General features: G+C 44.3%; 1 protein-coding gene across 1 annotated transcript in view; it reads right to left on the bottom strand.

Moving 5' to 3' along the window:
• Positions 1–16,308, bottom strand: part of GYS2 (glycogen synthase 2) — a 61,288-nt gene that overhangs the window by 11,475 nt on the left and 33,505 nt on the right. The window contains exons 6-10 of the mRNA XM_020801074.3: positions 14,290–14,407; positions 12,501–12,621; positions 7,522–7,628; positions 4,165–4,224; positions 1,461–1,539 (exon numbers count right to left, since the gene is read on the bottom strand). Coding sequence (XP_020656733.2) covers positions 1,461–1,539; positions 4,165–4,224; positions 7,522–7,628; positions 12,501–12,621; positions 14,290–14,407 — 485 coding nt within the window. The remainder of the gene's footprint in view (positions 1–1,460; positions 1,540–4,164; positions 4,225–7,521; positions 7,629–12,500; positions 12,622–14,289; positions 14,408–16,308) is intronic.

Below are 16,308 nucleotides of genomic sequence, written 5' to 3'. Positions count from 1 at the left end.
GCAAAACATTCAAAAGCCGATTACCGTATTTTTCCATGTGTAAGACTATACTTTTGTCTAAAATTTTTCGAATAAAAATTTAGGGTTGTCTTATACACGGAAGTTAGCTGAGGAGAGAACAAAAATAAGTGGAAGGGAAAGCAGGGATCAAAGTGATCCCGCAGGGCTTTGATCCCTTTCCCCCTACACTTGCTAAGTCCCACTTAGATTTCTTACTTTTAGGTTACAAAAGTGGGGGGCATCTTATACATGGGGGTGTCTTATACACAGAAAAATATGGTATTTTAAAAGGAGTACACTTCAGTTTACTGTATCATTGTGCATTAAGCACACAAGTGAAAACTAAGGAAGATGTTGAATTATTTATTATGATGATTAGTAGAATTCTGACCCATTTTTCCCATTTTATTTTCAAAACATCTGTTTTTATTAATGCAATTTTATGCATGGATGTCTACCCATAGGTAATTCCCATTAACTTCAAAGCAGAAGTTCTGCTTTTGATTATAGCTGCAAGATGCATTTTACAGCTAACTGTGTTATAATAAAAATAAGCTTAGAACAGCAGTGCTGAAAGAGATTCAGCCCCTGTCAAGGAGGCATAGTGGGGAATCAAACTCCCAACCCCGAGATGCTTATACCACCAGCAGTTCATCTACTTAAACCTTCTCAGGGACTATACCACTTAAGGTTCCAGGGGGTAGCTTGTTCTCTCTGCAACCAATTATCTCTGCAACCAATGAACAAACAAAACCCCACCCAAAGACAAACAGGTGCTAGAACTGTTTCCTCTTCTTGGACCTCAGTGGAAGGAACTCTTTTTTTTGGGGGGGGGGGGAAGACATGTAGTCAAAAACGTTACAATTGAGACACAAGATTATTGGATTTAGTATTAAATTTATCCAAACAGTTTATCCTTTCCACATACAGTGGACCCTCGACTTATGAAGGTCCGTACTTATGAAAATTCCGAGGTACGAAAAGCTCCGGCCGCAAAATTTTGGTTCAACTTGTGGCCGGAGCTTCGACCTATAAAAGGCAGGGGGAAAGGGCGGGAAATTCAAAGCTGCCCCCGTTGCCCTCTGCCTCCCGTCCCTGCTGCGGGGATAGGAGGCAGAATGCAGTGGCGGCAGCTTTGGAAGCCTGGGAAGCTGAAAGCCGCTCCGCGCCCGCTGCCGGCTTTCAGCTTCCCGGGCTTCCAAACCCCCTCCAGGGCCCTCTGAAGACAGAGGGCACCAGGGATGGGAGACAGAGGGCAGTGGGTGCAGATTTGGGATTTTTTTTCTTTGCCTGGAACGGATTAAATGGTTTTCAATGCATTCCTATGAGAAATGGACCCTCGACCTACAAACTTTTCAACCTGCGGCCTCCGTTCCAATACGGATTAATTCCGTAAGTCGAGGGTCCATTGTAGTTCTTTTAAAAAGATGGTAGGAAGAACGGAGAACCATGCCTCTAACCTGGGTTGAATAGATGGCTCGTTTTATAATGGTTAGGTCATCGCGGTCTATGATCTTGTTCATATCAGGGATTTCTCCTCTGTGGAAGCAATAGCATAAGCCTTTTAGTATACAAGGAAGATGTTTCCCAAAAGGTAACGGACATGGCACGTCAAAGCCTGACTTTTCTCTGGCCTGCATTACTGGCACCGGGTATACAAATGAACCCATGGAGCCCAATGGAGTTAAGTGGCAACTCCCAAGCACGGGGATATTTCCTCAATTATACTGTAATTCTAGACTATAAGTGGTTCCCAACCTTGGGTCCCCAGATGTCCTCCCAGAAATCCTAGTCAGGACAGCTGGAGATGAAGGCTTCTGGGAGTTGTAGTCCAAGAGCATCTGAGGACCCAAGGTTGGAAACCATTCTTCTAGATAGATACCAAGAGTGCATCCAGGTATGCTTTTAATTTGCAATGGCCTGTCTCGCTCACGGGGACGTGGTGGCGCTGCGGGCTAAACCGCAGAAGCCTGTGCTGCAGGGTCAGAAGACCAAGCAGTCATAAGATCGAATCCACGTGACGGAGTGAGCTCCCGTCGCTTGCCCCAGCTCCCGCCAACCTAGCGGTTCAAAAGCATGCAAATACAAGTAGATAAATAGGGACCACCTCAGTGGGAGGGCAACAGCGTTCGTGTCTAAGTCGCACTGGCCATGTGACCACGGAAGATTGTCTTCGGACAAACGCTGGCTCTATGGCTTGGAAACGGGGATGAGCACCGCCCCCTAGAGTCGAACACGACTGGACAAAAATTGTCAAGGGGAACCTTTACCTTTACCTTTACCTTTACCTGTCTCGCTCACAGAATTTTACATGGTACCCAGATAACATCTACAATCTGTAATCTTCCCATGTTTGCCCGTTGCTTCTTCCACCCCCTTTTTCTTATTACACCAAATCAATGAGCAAAAAATGAAGTTACTGTATTTTGACCAGCAATGCTAGGAACCATCTGTCAAGAGGCAGCTAAGTCCTGTGAACTCAGTTGTGCTGATTGGGTGGAGATGATATTGTGGTGGTGATGTTCAGCCTTTTACATCATGTTCAGACCCCACTGGCTTTAAAGATCCAGTTTTGGCACCTGTGGCCCAAGAGGCCACTGAGGATGCCCTAGAATGAGAGGCTGATACGCCATCTCTACGGGTGATATTCAGATCTGACTACTGTAACACACTATATGTGGGTCTGTCCTTGGAGACAGTGATGACTAACAGGAACGTGGTGCTAGAACCCTATACTCTACTTTTACAATGAAAAATTGACTGGTTCCATTTCTGAACAAAACTGGGAAGTTTTCTTTTAAAGCACTGCACAACTTAGACCGGAGTACCTAGGAGGACATCCTAATCATCTGTATAATCCTTAAAACTTTGGGTGTGTCTTCAGGTACCCTTACTTCCTGAGGTAATACTGGTGCGACCAGGAACGTACGCTTCTTAGTTGTGGCACCTTGTCTTTGAAATGCTCGCCTCAGGGAGACTGGCTAGGTCCTAATGTTAGCAGCTTTGTTTCAGATACAGTGGTGCCTCGCTTAACGAGTGCACCGTATAGCGATGTTTCCATATAGCGATCCCTTTTTCGGGATCGCTATACGGAAACATACCTGATCTTCGCAATGGGGAAAACCCGCATTGCGAAGATCGGGTATTGCGGCGGCCATTTTGGAGCCGCCGAACAGCTGATCGGCAGTTCCAAAATGGCCGCCGGAAGCCCGGAAATGGCTGCCGGCAGCCATTTTTGCGCCCTGCCCTCGCTTAGCGAGGGCGCGAAAATGGCTGCCGGCAAGGGGAATCCTCGCTGAACGGGTAAGTAAACAAGGTATTGGAACGCATTAAACTAAGTTTAATGCGTTTCAATACGTTTCCTCTACCCGTTTAGCGATGATTCCGTATAGCGAGGGTTAATCCGGAACGGATTAACCTCGCTATGCGGGGCACCACTGTATTGCCCCCACCATCTTACAATCGGTTTCCAGGGGCTCCCCAAAGTTTCAGACTGCCAGCCCTACCTCTGAGAGGCCAAGATTTGAACCTGGGGCCTTTTGTTTGGCAACCATCAGTTCTGCTCTGGAATGCTAACATCATCTTAGCACTTGGCGAATGAGTTTTGCAATTCTCCCAGGCTGTTAAAAGCTTTGGTGTTTTTTTTTAAATCTTGAAGACATTTTACCTGCTATTTTATTTGACTAATTTGGCTGCTGTTTTAAAAGCAGGTTTCTGTTGTTTTCAGTCTCATACTTTAAATGGGAAGCACTTGTGTGTTAAAACGGGGGATACGTATACTGAGAGAAAATACCAAAGTGTTTTCTGCATGCACAATAACCCATGAGGACAACTGTGTTCAGCGGCACCTTCCCAAATCCAATGCTATTTACACAAGGCTCTTTTGGAGAAAAAATTTACAAATCATGTAGTCAGCTTAAATAGGTGTGTGAGCAAGCATTATACTACGGGAACACCCAAAAATTTACAGTGACTTGCATTTATAGAAATCGAATCCTAGGTAAACATTGGGCCATTGGAAGCTCTCAGGACTCCGTCACGGGGTGTACATACATAATTGTATGAATTCAGTGGAGCTGCTGTTTACCTTGAATATCACAGGCAACAAAGCACAAAGTCACATACATAAGTCTACACTTAAATATGGGAAACCTGATCGCTCACCTTAATAGGGCTTCATAGAGTTTTTTACCAAACTTTTCCTTCACAGAGTGTGCCGTGTCCCTAGGAAAGAACAAAAAAGAAAACTTTGCTGAGGTATGTTTATTCTGTTGTTATTTAGTTGTTAAGTCGTGTCTGACTATTTGTGACCCCATGGACCAGAGCACACCAGGCCCTCCTGTCTTCCACTGCCTCCCAGAGTTGGGTCAAATTCATGTTGGTCGCTTTGATTACACTGTCCAGCCATCTCATCCTCTGTCATCCCCTTCTCCTCTTGCCTTCACACTTTCCCAACATCAGGGTCTTTTCCACGGAGTCTTCTCTTCTCATGAGACGACTAAAGGACTGGAACCTCAGCTTCAGGATCTGTCCTTCCAGGGAGCACTCAGGGTTGATTTCCTTCTGAATGGATAGATTTGTTCTTGCAGTCCAGGGGACTCTCAAGAGTCTCCTCCAACACCACAATGCAAAAGCATCAATTCTTCAGCGGTCAGCCTTCTTTATGGTCCAGCTCTCACTTCCATACATTTCTACTGGAAAACCATAGCTTTCACTATGCGGACCTTTGTCGGCAAGGTGATGTCTTTGCTTTTTAAGATGCTGATCCCTTTTCCTTTCTTTAATATGTCTTGCATTTGTTATTTTGGACACAGATTCTATCTTTATGTACTTCTGCCTTGGTGAAACACTCCACGGGAAGCTCTATCTGGATCTGACTTCCTTTGGAAGCCGAGAACGCATAGCGACTTACACCACTTCTGTAATGTTACAGTTTGTTCCTTATTCCCTTAATGTTGCTTTAACAAAAAAGGTGGCCATAACAAGCTGGATTGTTAATTGTTGTGCTTGTGTGACCCTCCCCATGGTCACACTCAACACCCTGCGCTCATGCCTTAATTTGCATTGTTTGGCTTTACTCTTCTTTTTACTACAAATGGTGCCATTACAGTATTTCATCATAGCACTAGGTGGCAGTCAATAAAACACAAGGTATCGTCTAGAGATGTATGTGATACGGTATTCAAGCAATGCATGGAGAGGGTATGTGGCCAGGTGAGGGGAGCTATGTGGATAGAAGACTGTCTTGCAAGAAAAAGTCTGGAAGGGGGGAAGGACCAGCTGCTTGGGAGCTTCAGATGACTAGAATAGCAGCAAGAAGTAACCATAATGAAGAGAGTTATAAGGAAAGGCAGCAGAATAAGGCAGGGTGTTTGGATCTGTGGCATCTACTTTGGTAGAGAATTGCTGCACATTAAGACGTCAGCACTGGCATTTCCTCTTGGGCACTGAGTTGATGTACCATAGCAAATGATTACCCTGACACCTTAACCGACGGTCATTTGCTAATGGAATTTACACCGATTGCTTTACGCTGGCAGGTGTAACAGGGTTCTGGCCGCTGGATTCAAAATGTGACACTCTTCCTGCAATCCGGATTGGTGCAGTCCACTCCACAGTTCATACTGCAGGAAGAATGGATTTATAGAATCATAGAAAAGTGAAGTTGGAAGGGGCCTACAAGGCCATCAAGTCCAATCACCTGCTCAATGAAGGAATACAATCAAAGAATATTTGCCAGGTGATTATCTAAGTTTTTCTTAAATGCCTTCAGTGTTGGAGCACTCACCAACACCCGAGGTAATTGGTTCCACTGTCGTACTACTCTAACAGTTAGGAAGTTTTCCCTGATATTCAACCAAAATTTGGCTTCCTTTAACTTGAGCCCATTGTTGTGTGTCCTGCATTCCGGGATGATCGAGAACAGATCTTGCCCCTCTTCTCTATAAAAGCCTTTCAAACATTTGAGAAGTGCTATTATATTACCCCTTAGCCTTCTTTTCCCAAGGCTAAACAGGCCCAATTCTTTCAACCTTTCCTCATAAGGCTTCATTTCCATTCCCCTGATCATCCTTGTCGCCCTCCTCCGAGCCTATTCCAATTTGTTAGCACCCTTCTTGAAATGTGGTGTCCAGAACTGGACACAATACTCAAGGTGAGGCCTAACCAGTGCTGAATAGAGGGGGACCAGCACCTTGCGGGATTTGGAAACTATACTTCTATTAATGCAGCCTAAAATAGCATTTGCCTTTTTTGTAGCCACATCACACTGTTGGCTCCTATTTAGCTTGTGATCTACGAAAATTCCAAGATCCTTCTCAGTCGTAGTTTTACTGAGCCAGGTATCCCCCAGGTATACATTATTGAAACAGCACTGTCTACGCTGGCTTGGGCACGTCGTGAGAATGGCTGATGGTCGGATTCCAAAAGATCTCCTGTATGGAGAATTAGTGCAAGGAAGCCACCCCCGAGGGAGACCACAGCTGCGTTACAAGGACATTTGCAAGCGGGATCTGAAGGCCTTAGGAATAGACCTCAACAGATGGGAAACCCTGACATCTGAGCGTTCATCCTGGAGGCAGGCACTGCATCACGGCCTCTCCCAATTTGAAGAGACCCTTGTACAGCAGGCCGAGGCAAAGAGGCAGTCCCGAAACAAGCAAAACCAGGGAGCTGGACAGGGGACAGATTGTATTTGTCTTCAATGTGGAAGAGGTTGTCACTCTCGAATTGGCTTTCTCAGCCACACAAAGCACTTTTCCAAGGCCTCCATACAGAGCACGTTACCATAGTCTCTCGAGACTGAAGGATGCCTACATATCCCCCATCTTGTAACTGTGTAATTGGTTTCTTTTTCTGAGCTGCAGGACTTTGCACTTATCCCTGTTGAATTTCATTCTGTAGCTTTCGGCCCAGTGCTCCATCCTATCAAAGTCATTTCGAATTTTGTTTCTGTCTTCTAGGATATCAGTTATTCTGCCCAATTTAGTACCATCTGCAGATTTGACAAGCATTCCCTGCACTTCCTCATCCAAGTCATTAGTAAAAATATTGAAGAGCACCGGGCCCAGGACTGAGCATTGGGGTACCCCACTTGTTGCCCCCTGCCAGTTAGAGAAGGACCAATTAATCATCTCAGTACGATTCTGTAGCCAATTGTGTATCCACCTGGCACTTGTTCTATCCAGCCCACACCTAGTTAGCTTGCTAATCAGGGTATCATGGGACACTTTGTCAAAAGCTTTGCTGAAGTCAAGATATGCTATGTCTACAGCATTCCCTCTGTCTATCAGGGAGGTGACCTGATCAAAAAACGGGATTAAATTAGATTGACAGGATTTGCTCTTGACAAATCCATGTTGGCTTCTAGTTATTACTCCATTGTCTTCTAGGTGCTTGCACAATGACCGTTTTTTGTCCAGTGTCCAAAGCATGGTGGCCCTTTGATCAATAAGCCTTTCTCTCACCACCTTCAGTCATTAATTCACTTATTTTGTCACTTTTAAACAGAAAGATGTTTACCATAGCTGCTTCCGAACGGCCTGGCCTTTCAAGGTTTCCACATTGAAATTGTTAGTATTCGCTGGCATTATGAAGAACACAACAACTGTGACATCACTCCTGTGCACCTGAAAGAAGAAAAGAATCCTATATGGATGGGGATAAGAAGATTTGCCCCTTCACCTTGCAGAATCATAGCCCGGTCTTGCCTACACTGACCAGGGACAGAGGTCCAATATTTCACCCACAGGATTCTTTCCCAGAACTTCCTGGAGGTGATGTGGAATGAATCTATGATCTTCCACATACTTTGGGGAGCGTATATTAAAATCGGACAAGATTCTTGCACCATTAAGACTGACTTTGTCATGCAAACCCCACCTGACCAAATTCCCTCTTCTACAAAACTATTTAAGGTCTGGGAGCTTTGTCATTATTTTCCTGGAGCCATACTATTCGCACTACCAATTAGGCCATGGCATATAACTTATTTTTCCTTGCCCTGCTCTACCATCCTCTCCATCTAAAATTTTGGTTGGGTAAGAATTCCCAGTATTAATGCTCAAATAAAAGCATGCTTACTTTGTCAGAATCTTCAATTTATTCTACCCCTCTGTATTATGATGTGCCCTGAAGGTTTAAAAAGAAACCTGCAATATTGGGTGATATGATTTTACATATGAGTGCCTCAACTAGAGTTGGGCACGGATTGCTTTGTGCTGGATCATCAACACCACCCCACCGTCAAGTCAGTTCCCCCACTCACAAGCCGGCACACACTGCTTGTTCCCTCCTTGTTGTGCAATCTTCCCCTTCCAGCAGCAGCTTCCTTTCTCTGCCTCCTCCAGCAGCTGCCCACTCAAGGGCAGTACCTGCAGGAATCTCTGTCCTACCTCCTCATCTGAGGGTGCAGCTGCTAGAAAAAGGAAAGTCCATGTTCCAGCTGGAACCAGGAAAACTGCACAGCAAGAAGAGAATGAGCAGTGTGTGCTGGCTTATGAGTGGTGGAGCTGACGGGGGGGGGGAACACACAGCACCCGTGGTGTTGTGCCTACGACTTAGGCAGAACCAGCACGAAGCGATTTGTGCCCATCTCTAGCCTCAATTGTTTCAAAAGGGTTTTTTTTTAAAAAAAAAAAAGAAAAAAATCATTACTGCTCCATGTGTTCCAGCAACAGAAGTTTATTTCCTCTTGGGCTTGGTGATACGAATGCATTCTCCATCTCTGAAGGATGCCCCACCGCCTTATTTGCACAACCACAATCAGCGGGGTTGGGAAAGACCCCCTGCTTGAGACCCAGATGAATGAGCCCCAATATGCACCTGCTGTAAAAATGCCAAATCCCATGTTTGGATCATTAGGCAAGGAATGGAAAATGAAGCTATGACTAGCACAATGTCTTTAGATGAACATATATGGCAACCACACTTGGAATATGGTCTAGAGTTGTGGTTCTAAGGTTATCCAGAGAAATAAAATGACACTCCTACTCTAATTTTCACTTCCTCATGACAAATGGCATAAGTCTTGGCTAGAAATGGGGGTATCTGTACAGTGGTTAACGTTTCAGGATTAACGTCGCTATCCGGATTCATCGCTATGCAGGGGGGGGAAACCCATAGCAGGGGAGGAAACTCTGTTTAATGCGTTCCTATTGGGGAAAAACTCACCGCTATGCAGATGGAATCCTCCATCCAGCCGACATTTTTGCCGCCCGGTAAGCGAGGGCAGGGCGCGAAAATGCTGCGGGCGGCCATTTTCTGCACACGGCAGCCATTTTGGAACCGCCGATCAGCTGTTCCCAAAACATCTCAATGCGAAGATCGGTAAGCAAAACGCTTACCGATCATCGCAATGCGATTTTTGGCCATATAAACCATCGCAATGCAATCACATTAGCAATCGCAAAAAATGTGTCACTATGCGGATTTGTTGTTAAACAGTGTGCTCATTAAGCGAGGCACCACTGTATTCATATACAAATACCCTCACACAGGTGGACATAATAAGGGTCCAGCCCTATGGGGCTGGACGGTCCACTCACCCATCCGCCGTGGCCACAACCTCCGCAATCCTTCCAATGGCTCCAGAGATTTTGATTGGCTCACCAGTCCTGGCAGGAGGTGGGATGACAAGCCTATCTGCCAGGCCAAAGAGTCGCTCGCCGATCGCGATCTCCAGAGCCATTGGAAGGATCACGGAGGTCACGGCAGTGGCGGATCAGTGAGTGGACTGTCCGACCCCATGGAGCTGGACCCTCATTAGGTCCACCTGTGTGGGGGTATTCATATTTGAATACAAATACCCCCATCTCTAGTCTTGGCATCACATTGCCACTCATTAACAAGGTGCTGGTTGCGTTCCTGAGTGTACACCAAATCACACAGTGAGGCAAATGCCCAAGAACCCAAAAAGCAACTTCTTAAAGGGCAACAACTTGTCTCCAAGACTTGTGCCATTTCCCTCGCACAAGAGTAGATTGGCAATACAATTGTGGGACAGTGGTTCCCAATCTAGAGCAACCCAGGTATTCTTGGAACTGCAATTCCCAAAAAACTCTGGGCAGTAGAGCTGCTGATGGTGGTGAAGGCTTCTGGGAATTGTAGTCCAAGAACACCTGGGTGACCCAAGGTTGGGGACTACTGTCCTAGGATATTACCATGTATCCACAGTATTATGGCATAATTAACACCAATGCTTGCGCAATTCATGTAATAGGTATAACATCCTAGAAATAGGATTTGTAACTTGTAAGCTGTGATCGTACTTTTGAAGACCTAGAGAAACCACACAAACATGTACAGGCAGTGCGAGCTGGCTATTAAACACCATTCTATGCCTTACGGATGGTCAAGCAAAATCATGGAAGGGCAGCACGGGAAAGTATGCTAGCAACATGCAAATAAACAATGTCAGCAAAGGTTAAGGCTGGAGCAACGTCGGCTTTGAAGTGCAGGTTACAACCTCTAGGAATGACGAAGGGTATTCAAAGGTGCATCTAGCCCAAAGAGGCATGACCTGGGGACATGGAAAGAGATAGCAACCAGGCAAAAAGCCCCTCGTTGTAAAAGATGAAGATTAAGAGTGAAACCGGTGACAGCGGCTCTAGCTCAGCTTATAGCCCTGCCTCGAGCAAAATTGCACCTTGCCTGCTGTGAAAAATCTGCATGACATTTGGCAAGCAAAATTGCTCCGATCCACTCTGGCTTGGATGCTGTAGCTGGTCCTGTGAATGTAACAATGACCCCTGCTCTCTTACATGTTCACGGATGGGTTTCAGTTTTTTGCAGCCTGATTAGGTGGATAGGACTCATGGACAATGTGAAGGCTACCCACTGCTTGTTAGATCTTTGCCCATCCTGGCTTATAAAAGCATCCAGAGAGGGACTGGTCGTGTGGGACAAGGAGTGGGGAAGACCTCCTTGCAGTAGGGTAGGATCCTAGCATCCTTAAAGCTCCTTGGATCCCACAATATTGGATAATTACCACCCGGTCTCTAATATTCCATTCTTGGGCAAGGCGCTGGAGTGAGTCATGACTTCTCAGCTCCAGGAGTTCCTGGAGGAGAAGTATTATCTAGATCCACTTCAATCTAGCTTTGAACCTGATTATGGGATGCAGACTCCTTCGGTCACCTTGGTGGATGACCTATGGTGGACAGTTTAAGTGTGTCTCTGTTGGTCCTGCTAGACCTTTCAGTGGCTTTTGATACCATTGACTAGGGTACCCTTCCAGGCCATCTCTTTAGGATGGGATTTTGGGGCATTGTTTTAGGGTGGCTCCGGTCCTTGCTGGAGGGAAGGACTCAGAAGGTGGTGCTGAGGGATTCCTGTTCAACACCTTGGCCATTGGCATACCTCAAGCTGTACAGAAAAACACTGGGAGAGATTGTATCCAGCGTCCAGTATCACCAGTATGTGGATGACATCCATCTCCTTTCTATCTAAATCTGAGGAAGCTGTTTCTGTTCTAGATCAGTGTCCATTGGTGTCAGTAATGGACTGGATGAGAGTGAATAAACTGAAACTTGACCCAGACAAGACAGAGCTGCTCCTGGTCAGTTGAAAGGCAGCTGGTTGCAGGGATCACATTAATGCTCCCTGTTATAGCAGCTCCACAGGCTGCCGATCCATTTCTGAGCAGAATTCAAAATGATAGTTTTAGCTTATAAAGCCCTCCATGGACTATTCCTTTATGAGTCTGCCTGGGTGTTAAAATCATCAGGGGAGGTCCTTGATTCCATCATCCTCACATATATGTTTGGGGATAACTAAGGAGAGGGCCTTCTCTGTGGCTCCTCCCAGACTTTGGAACTCCCTCCCACTGGAGGCCAGACTGGCCCCATCTTTATTATCATTCTGCAAGCAGGTAAAGACCTTTCTTTCTTTCTTTCTTTCTTTCTTTCTTTCTTTCTTTCTTTCTTTCTTTCTTTCTTTCTTTCTTTCTTTCTTTCTTTCTTTCTTTGATTTTTTTATCCCACCCTTCTAGACATATGTCTACTCAGGGCGACTCACAATAAATTATTCATAAAAACAATTAAAACCTTTCCTTTCTCTTCAAGCACAGTTTCTCTTAGTGACTGACTTTCTAAAAGGGTTGTTGAATAAATGGAATGGTTTGTACTTTAGTTGCTTTTAAATTTGTTTTATTAATACTTTTATCTCATATTTTTAATATGATATTTATTTAATTCTTTTTTTAAAACAATCATGGAACCGCAGAACTGGACGGGAATATTTGAATATTGCTTTTCGCTTTTTATATGAATGAAAAAAATTATACAAGCCGCCTTGGCTCCTATTTTAAGGGAAAGATGGGGTAAACATATTTTAAATGAATGAATCAATAAACATAGAACAGCAGCTTGGGACTTGGGATAAGCATACTGAACTCCTGAAAAGCACCTCATAATCGAGAGCAGATCAGACTGGCCTTTGGTTGGATCAAACACGGCTCAACGTATATACTTTTTGAGTGATTCAAGAAACTTCTTTCTTACCCTCAGTAGAAAGTTTAATCTTGACAAAGCCTCTAAAAACATGTCAGCTCCTTTGTTTGAAAACTCGTATCTCCCAGCAATGAAGAAAAATAAGGTCCTTTCAAGGTTGAAATCAAGATGACTGAAAACAGAGCAAATAGAAGATGGTTCAAATGGTTGATCAAACAGTGCCCCCCGGTACACAGTGCTGAACAAAGATCACTGACATACAGCAACTACATAACTAGTTACAGCAAGTTAGAATTCCTGTCCTATCTGTATAGAATAGCCACTTGGTTTTCCCACATGGGGCCCATAGGCAGTGATCTAAAAAAGGAAAAAAAGTATAAAAAATTATAATAGAAAGAATGCCCAAAACACACACACTTTATCAAAGATGTGACATGTGATTTTTGGGTATTACTTCAAGCACAACCTGTACCCCTGGAACGACATGCCTTAACGACTGCTTATTATCTTGCTGTCACCACTTTAGCTAATTTCCCCTCCATTTCATATACAGTGGTGCCTCGCTAGACGATGATAATCCGTTCCTCTGAAATCTCTGTTTAGCGAATGCATTGAAACCTGTTTAATGCATTTCAATGGGGAAGAATCGTCGTTGTCTAGCGAAGATTGGCCATAGGAAAGCTGCTTTGCGAACCACCGATCAGCTGTTTAAATCGCTGTCTTGCGAAGTTTAGGTCCCGAAAACACCTGTTTGTGAGCGTGGACGGAGTTGTCAAAATCGTCGTCTAGCAAAAATTCGTTTTGCGAAGCAGGGAACAAATATTGTCCAGCGAAATTCCCCCATAGGAATCACTGTTCTGCGAATCACTATAGCGATCGCAAAAAGTCAATGTCTAGTGAAAAAACTGTCATGTGGGGTAACTGTCTAGCAAGGCACCACTGTATATGCTCTTTTTTTTTGCAATGAAGAAAGAGCCATCTAAGGAAGAACATGGGAAGAAATGCACCTTAGGGGAAGTTGTGGAGTAAAAGCTCTCTAAACCCCCTGCCCCAGCAAGAAAAGCGAATCACTGGTATATGTTTGTACCATCTTTGTGCAGGTGTACAAACGGTCCTCAGCACCACATGGAGTTCCCCGAAGCTGAGAAGCCTGCACAACACCTGAATTACACTGGAAGTTGATTCTGTGGGATGCTCAGGTCTCTAATCACCGCTGTTGCTGCTCTCTCCCAGAAAGCGGCACATTTGCAAGGGCGATGTGATAGACAGACCAACCATTACCTACCTATTATCCCTGCAACCCTTTTTCCTTCCTAGTTATAGGTTTACAATTCTAGGAGAGAGAAATCAACTGCCTAAGCGACTGGAGCAAGAGGGGCTGGAATAATTAAAGTGCAGTTCCTCATTCATCTCCCTTGGAAATCCTTGTAGTGGAGAAGAGGCAAAATGATTGGAAATCACTCTGCTTATCAAAGTCCATCTGATTTGGAAGAGTGTTTGGGGGGGGGCTTCTTTGTGGTCCATGCACTTTGCAGCTAGAGCCAAAAGACAAGCAGAAGTCAGCACATCTGCACCCAGCAACCACTATAACGAACCAAGAGCTCCAGCTACGCATCTAGTAGGTAATCTATTCAACAGCAAACTGTAGTGGTGCCCTCCACCTTCCTCTCCCTGCCACGCATAAAATCAAACATCTGCCAATCTAAGAGTAAGGCTTCTATGTTGCACCTGTAATGTGAAGAAGGAATCTTACACCGTAAGTTTGCAATCTAGCAAGGCTTAAAAAACTGGAGTAACTCAACCATCCCCCAACCATCCATTTTGAACAGGAGAAGCCTACCCATAGAAATGGCCTCGAACAAATTCTTGGATCTTAGCTTTGCAGGTGGCGTGCAAATTCTGAAACTCATGCATGGCTGAGAACTTCTTAATGTTCAGGCCGTTGGGAGTGACGACATCTGGTAAAAGCAGAGGAAAGGCAGTGGTAGCTGAGTAGATCTTGAAGGAAAAGAAGAACACGCTTGCCTTCATTTCTCAATGGGGCTGGACAGGAATAGGGAAAATTACTCACAGGGTCACCTATCACACACAACACATTAGCCTTTCCAAAATGGCTCAGGAGGATCAGAATTCAAAGTTTCTAAGGAATGGCCTTGCAACAAGGAGCATGGAATATCTCTCCTGAAATTGAAACCTGAACAAATTGGCTTGACATCATTGTCATCTTTCTTCAAGAGTTAATTCTGCTGCTGGAGCAGGGCTAGGCTGGAGCACTGACTCTCGGACCCTCATGGCTTCCAATATAATCTTCCAATTCTCCCCAACGTGGCACAATCAGCGTTTTGTTTTGTCTGTAATTCACAGACTGTTTCGATCGGAAATGCCCTTGCCTAGATGTTCAGCTTAATGATCTACTCTGGCAAAGATTATTGACCTTTTCTGAGCAACAGATTTCCCAACTCTGACGTGGGGCATCAGGTATTATGGGGTCCTCTAAAGGGCAGCCAGCTTTCATTGGCAGAATAAGAAAGTCAATCAACTAAGGTTTCCATGGGCTTTCAATGCAAGAAGCCAGTGCAAACAGGTGGGAGTGATTTTTAATTGAAGGGGCAATAAGTTAAAAACACAAAACACCAACCAGGTATGAACAAATGCAAGGATCTTGTGTGCTTACAGACAAATCCAGCTATTAGTTCCAACAAAATGATAAAGAACATTTGTTAATTTAACACTTACATAAAACCACTGATTCAATGGATCTACTACTCTATCTAGGTGGGACTTACAACTGGAAATAGCCTTTAATTACCAGTGTGAATTATGATGATTATTGTTATTAAGGCTTCAATCCCACTTTCCAAGAGATGTACACATATATCGGAGACTCTATACTGTATTTCAGACTTTGAACTAAATATCAAGATTGTAATCTTGTAATCTCAGCAAGGGCAACTAATCCTACGCGTGCATTACACCTATTCAACCTTCCTCCAGGTACACCCTAAAAAAATTAGCTAAAAAGGCTGAGATGTAACATAAGAGGCTGCTTTACATTACCCCATCTAGACCAGTGGGAACTACTGCTATAGCAGATGAGTGCTAACTGTAAATTTACAGTCCTGCTTGGACTGGGATTTCAGATGGAAGTCTCCTCCAGTCCTTGCAATCTGATTCTTTTAACTGGGAATCGTGGGGGTTGCCTTTGTGAGTGCAAGCATCAGTTTTGCTTCTAAGGTGTTATACAACTTTAACAACTGAGTCCAGGCCTTTAAGAAGGTGAGTACACATTCTAGGATGGAATTTAGCTATGGCCATAGTCTTCCCTAGGAATGGCTAACATGCAAAACAAAACAAAACACCCTCCCTTAAAATTATTGCTTAACTTATTTGCCAGTGTCAACTAAAGTAGATCCAATAAATGTACGGGACTCGTCAAATTAAACCTGTGTCACTCCCAGTGATTTAATGGGTCTGCTCAGGGCTTACACATGTAACAACGGGAGTTAACCTAGTAGATTTTCAACTACTATTGTTGTGTTAGTTAATATCATGAAGGATATTCAAGATCTCTGGATAAATAGTCAATAAACTCATCAATGAACTATTTGCCTTGACATTGGATTTCACTGCTAAGAACAGATGACTTTAATATTTTGTTTGTTTGTTTTGCATTGACTACTTAAAATACCACAGCTGGATGGTTGGGAAGGGACTTTTCCATGAAATTGCACTGTAGGATTTAATCTCCTCAATCCACAAGGCACGGCTACTAGTTTGACTGCAAATGACGTTCTAGCTTACTATGACACCCAAATGTTTTCTCCTGGTTTGTTCATGTGAACACTCAGACCTTGTTGCA

The sequence above is a fragment of the Pogona vitticeps genome, chromosome 5 (assembly GCF_051106095.1).
Source record: "Pogona vitticeps strain Pit_001003342236 chromosome 5, PviZW2.1, whole genome shotgun sequence".
Classification (NCBI taxonomy): domain Eukaryota; kingdom Metazoa; phylum Chordata; class Lepidosauria; order Squamata; family Agamidae; genus Pogona; species Pogona vitticeps.
The sequence above is the reverse complement of the archived record's forward strand: the minus strand, read 5'-3'. Positions and strand labels throughout refer to the sequence as shown.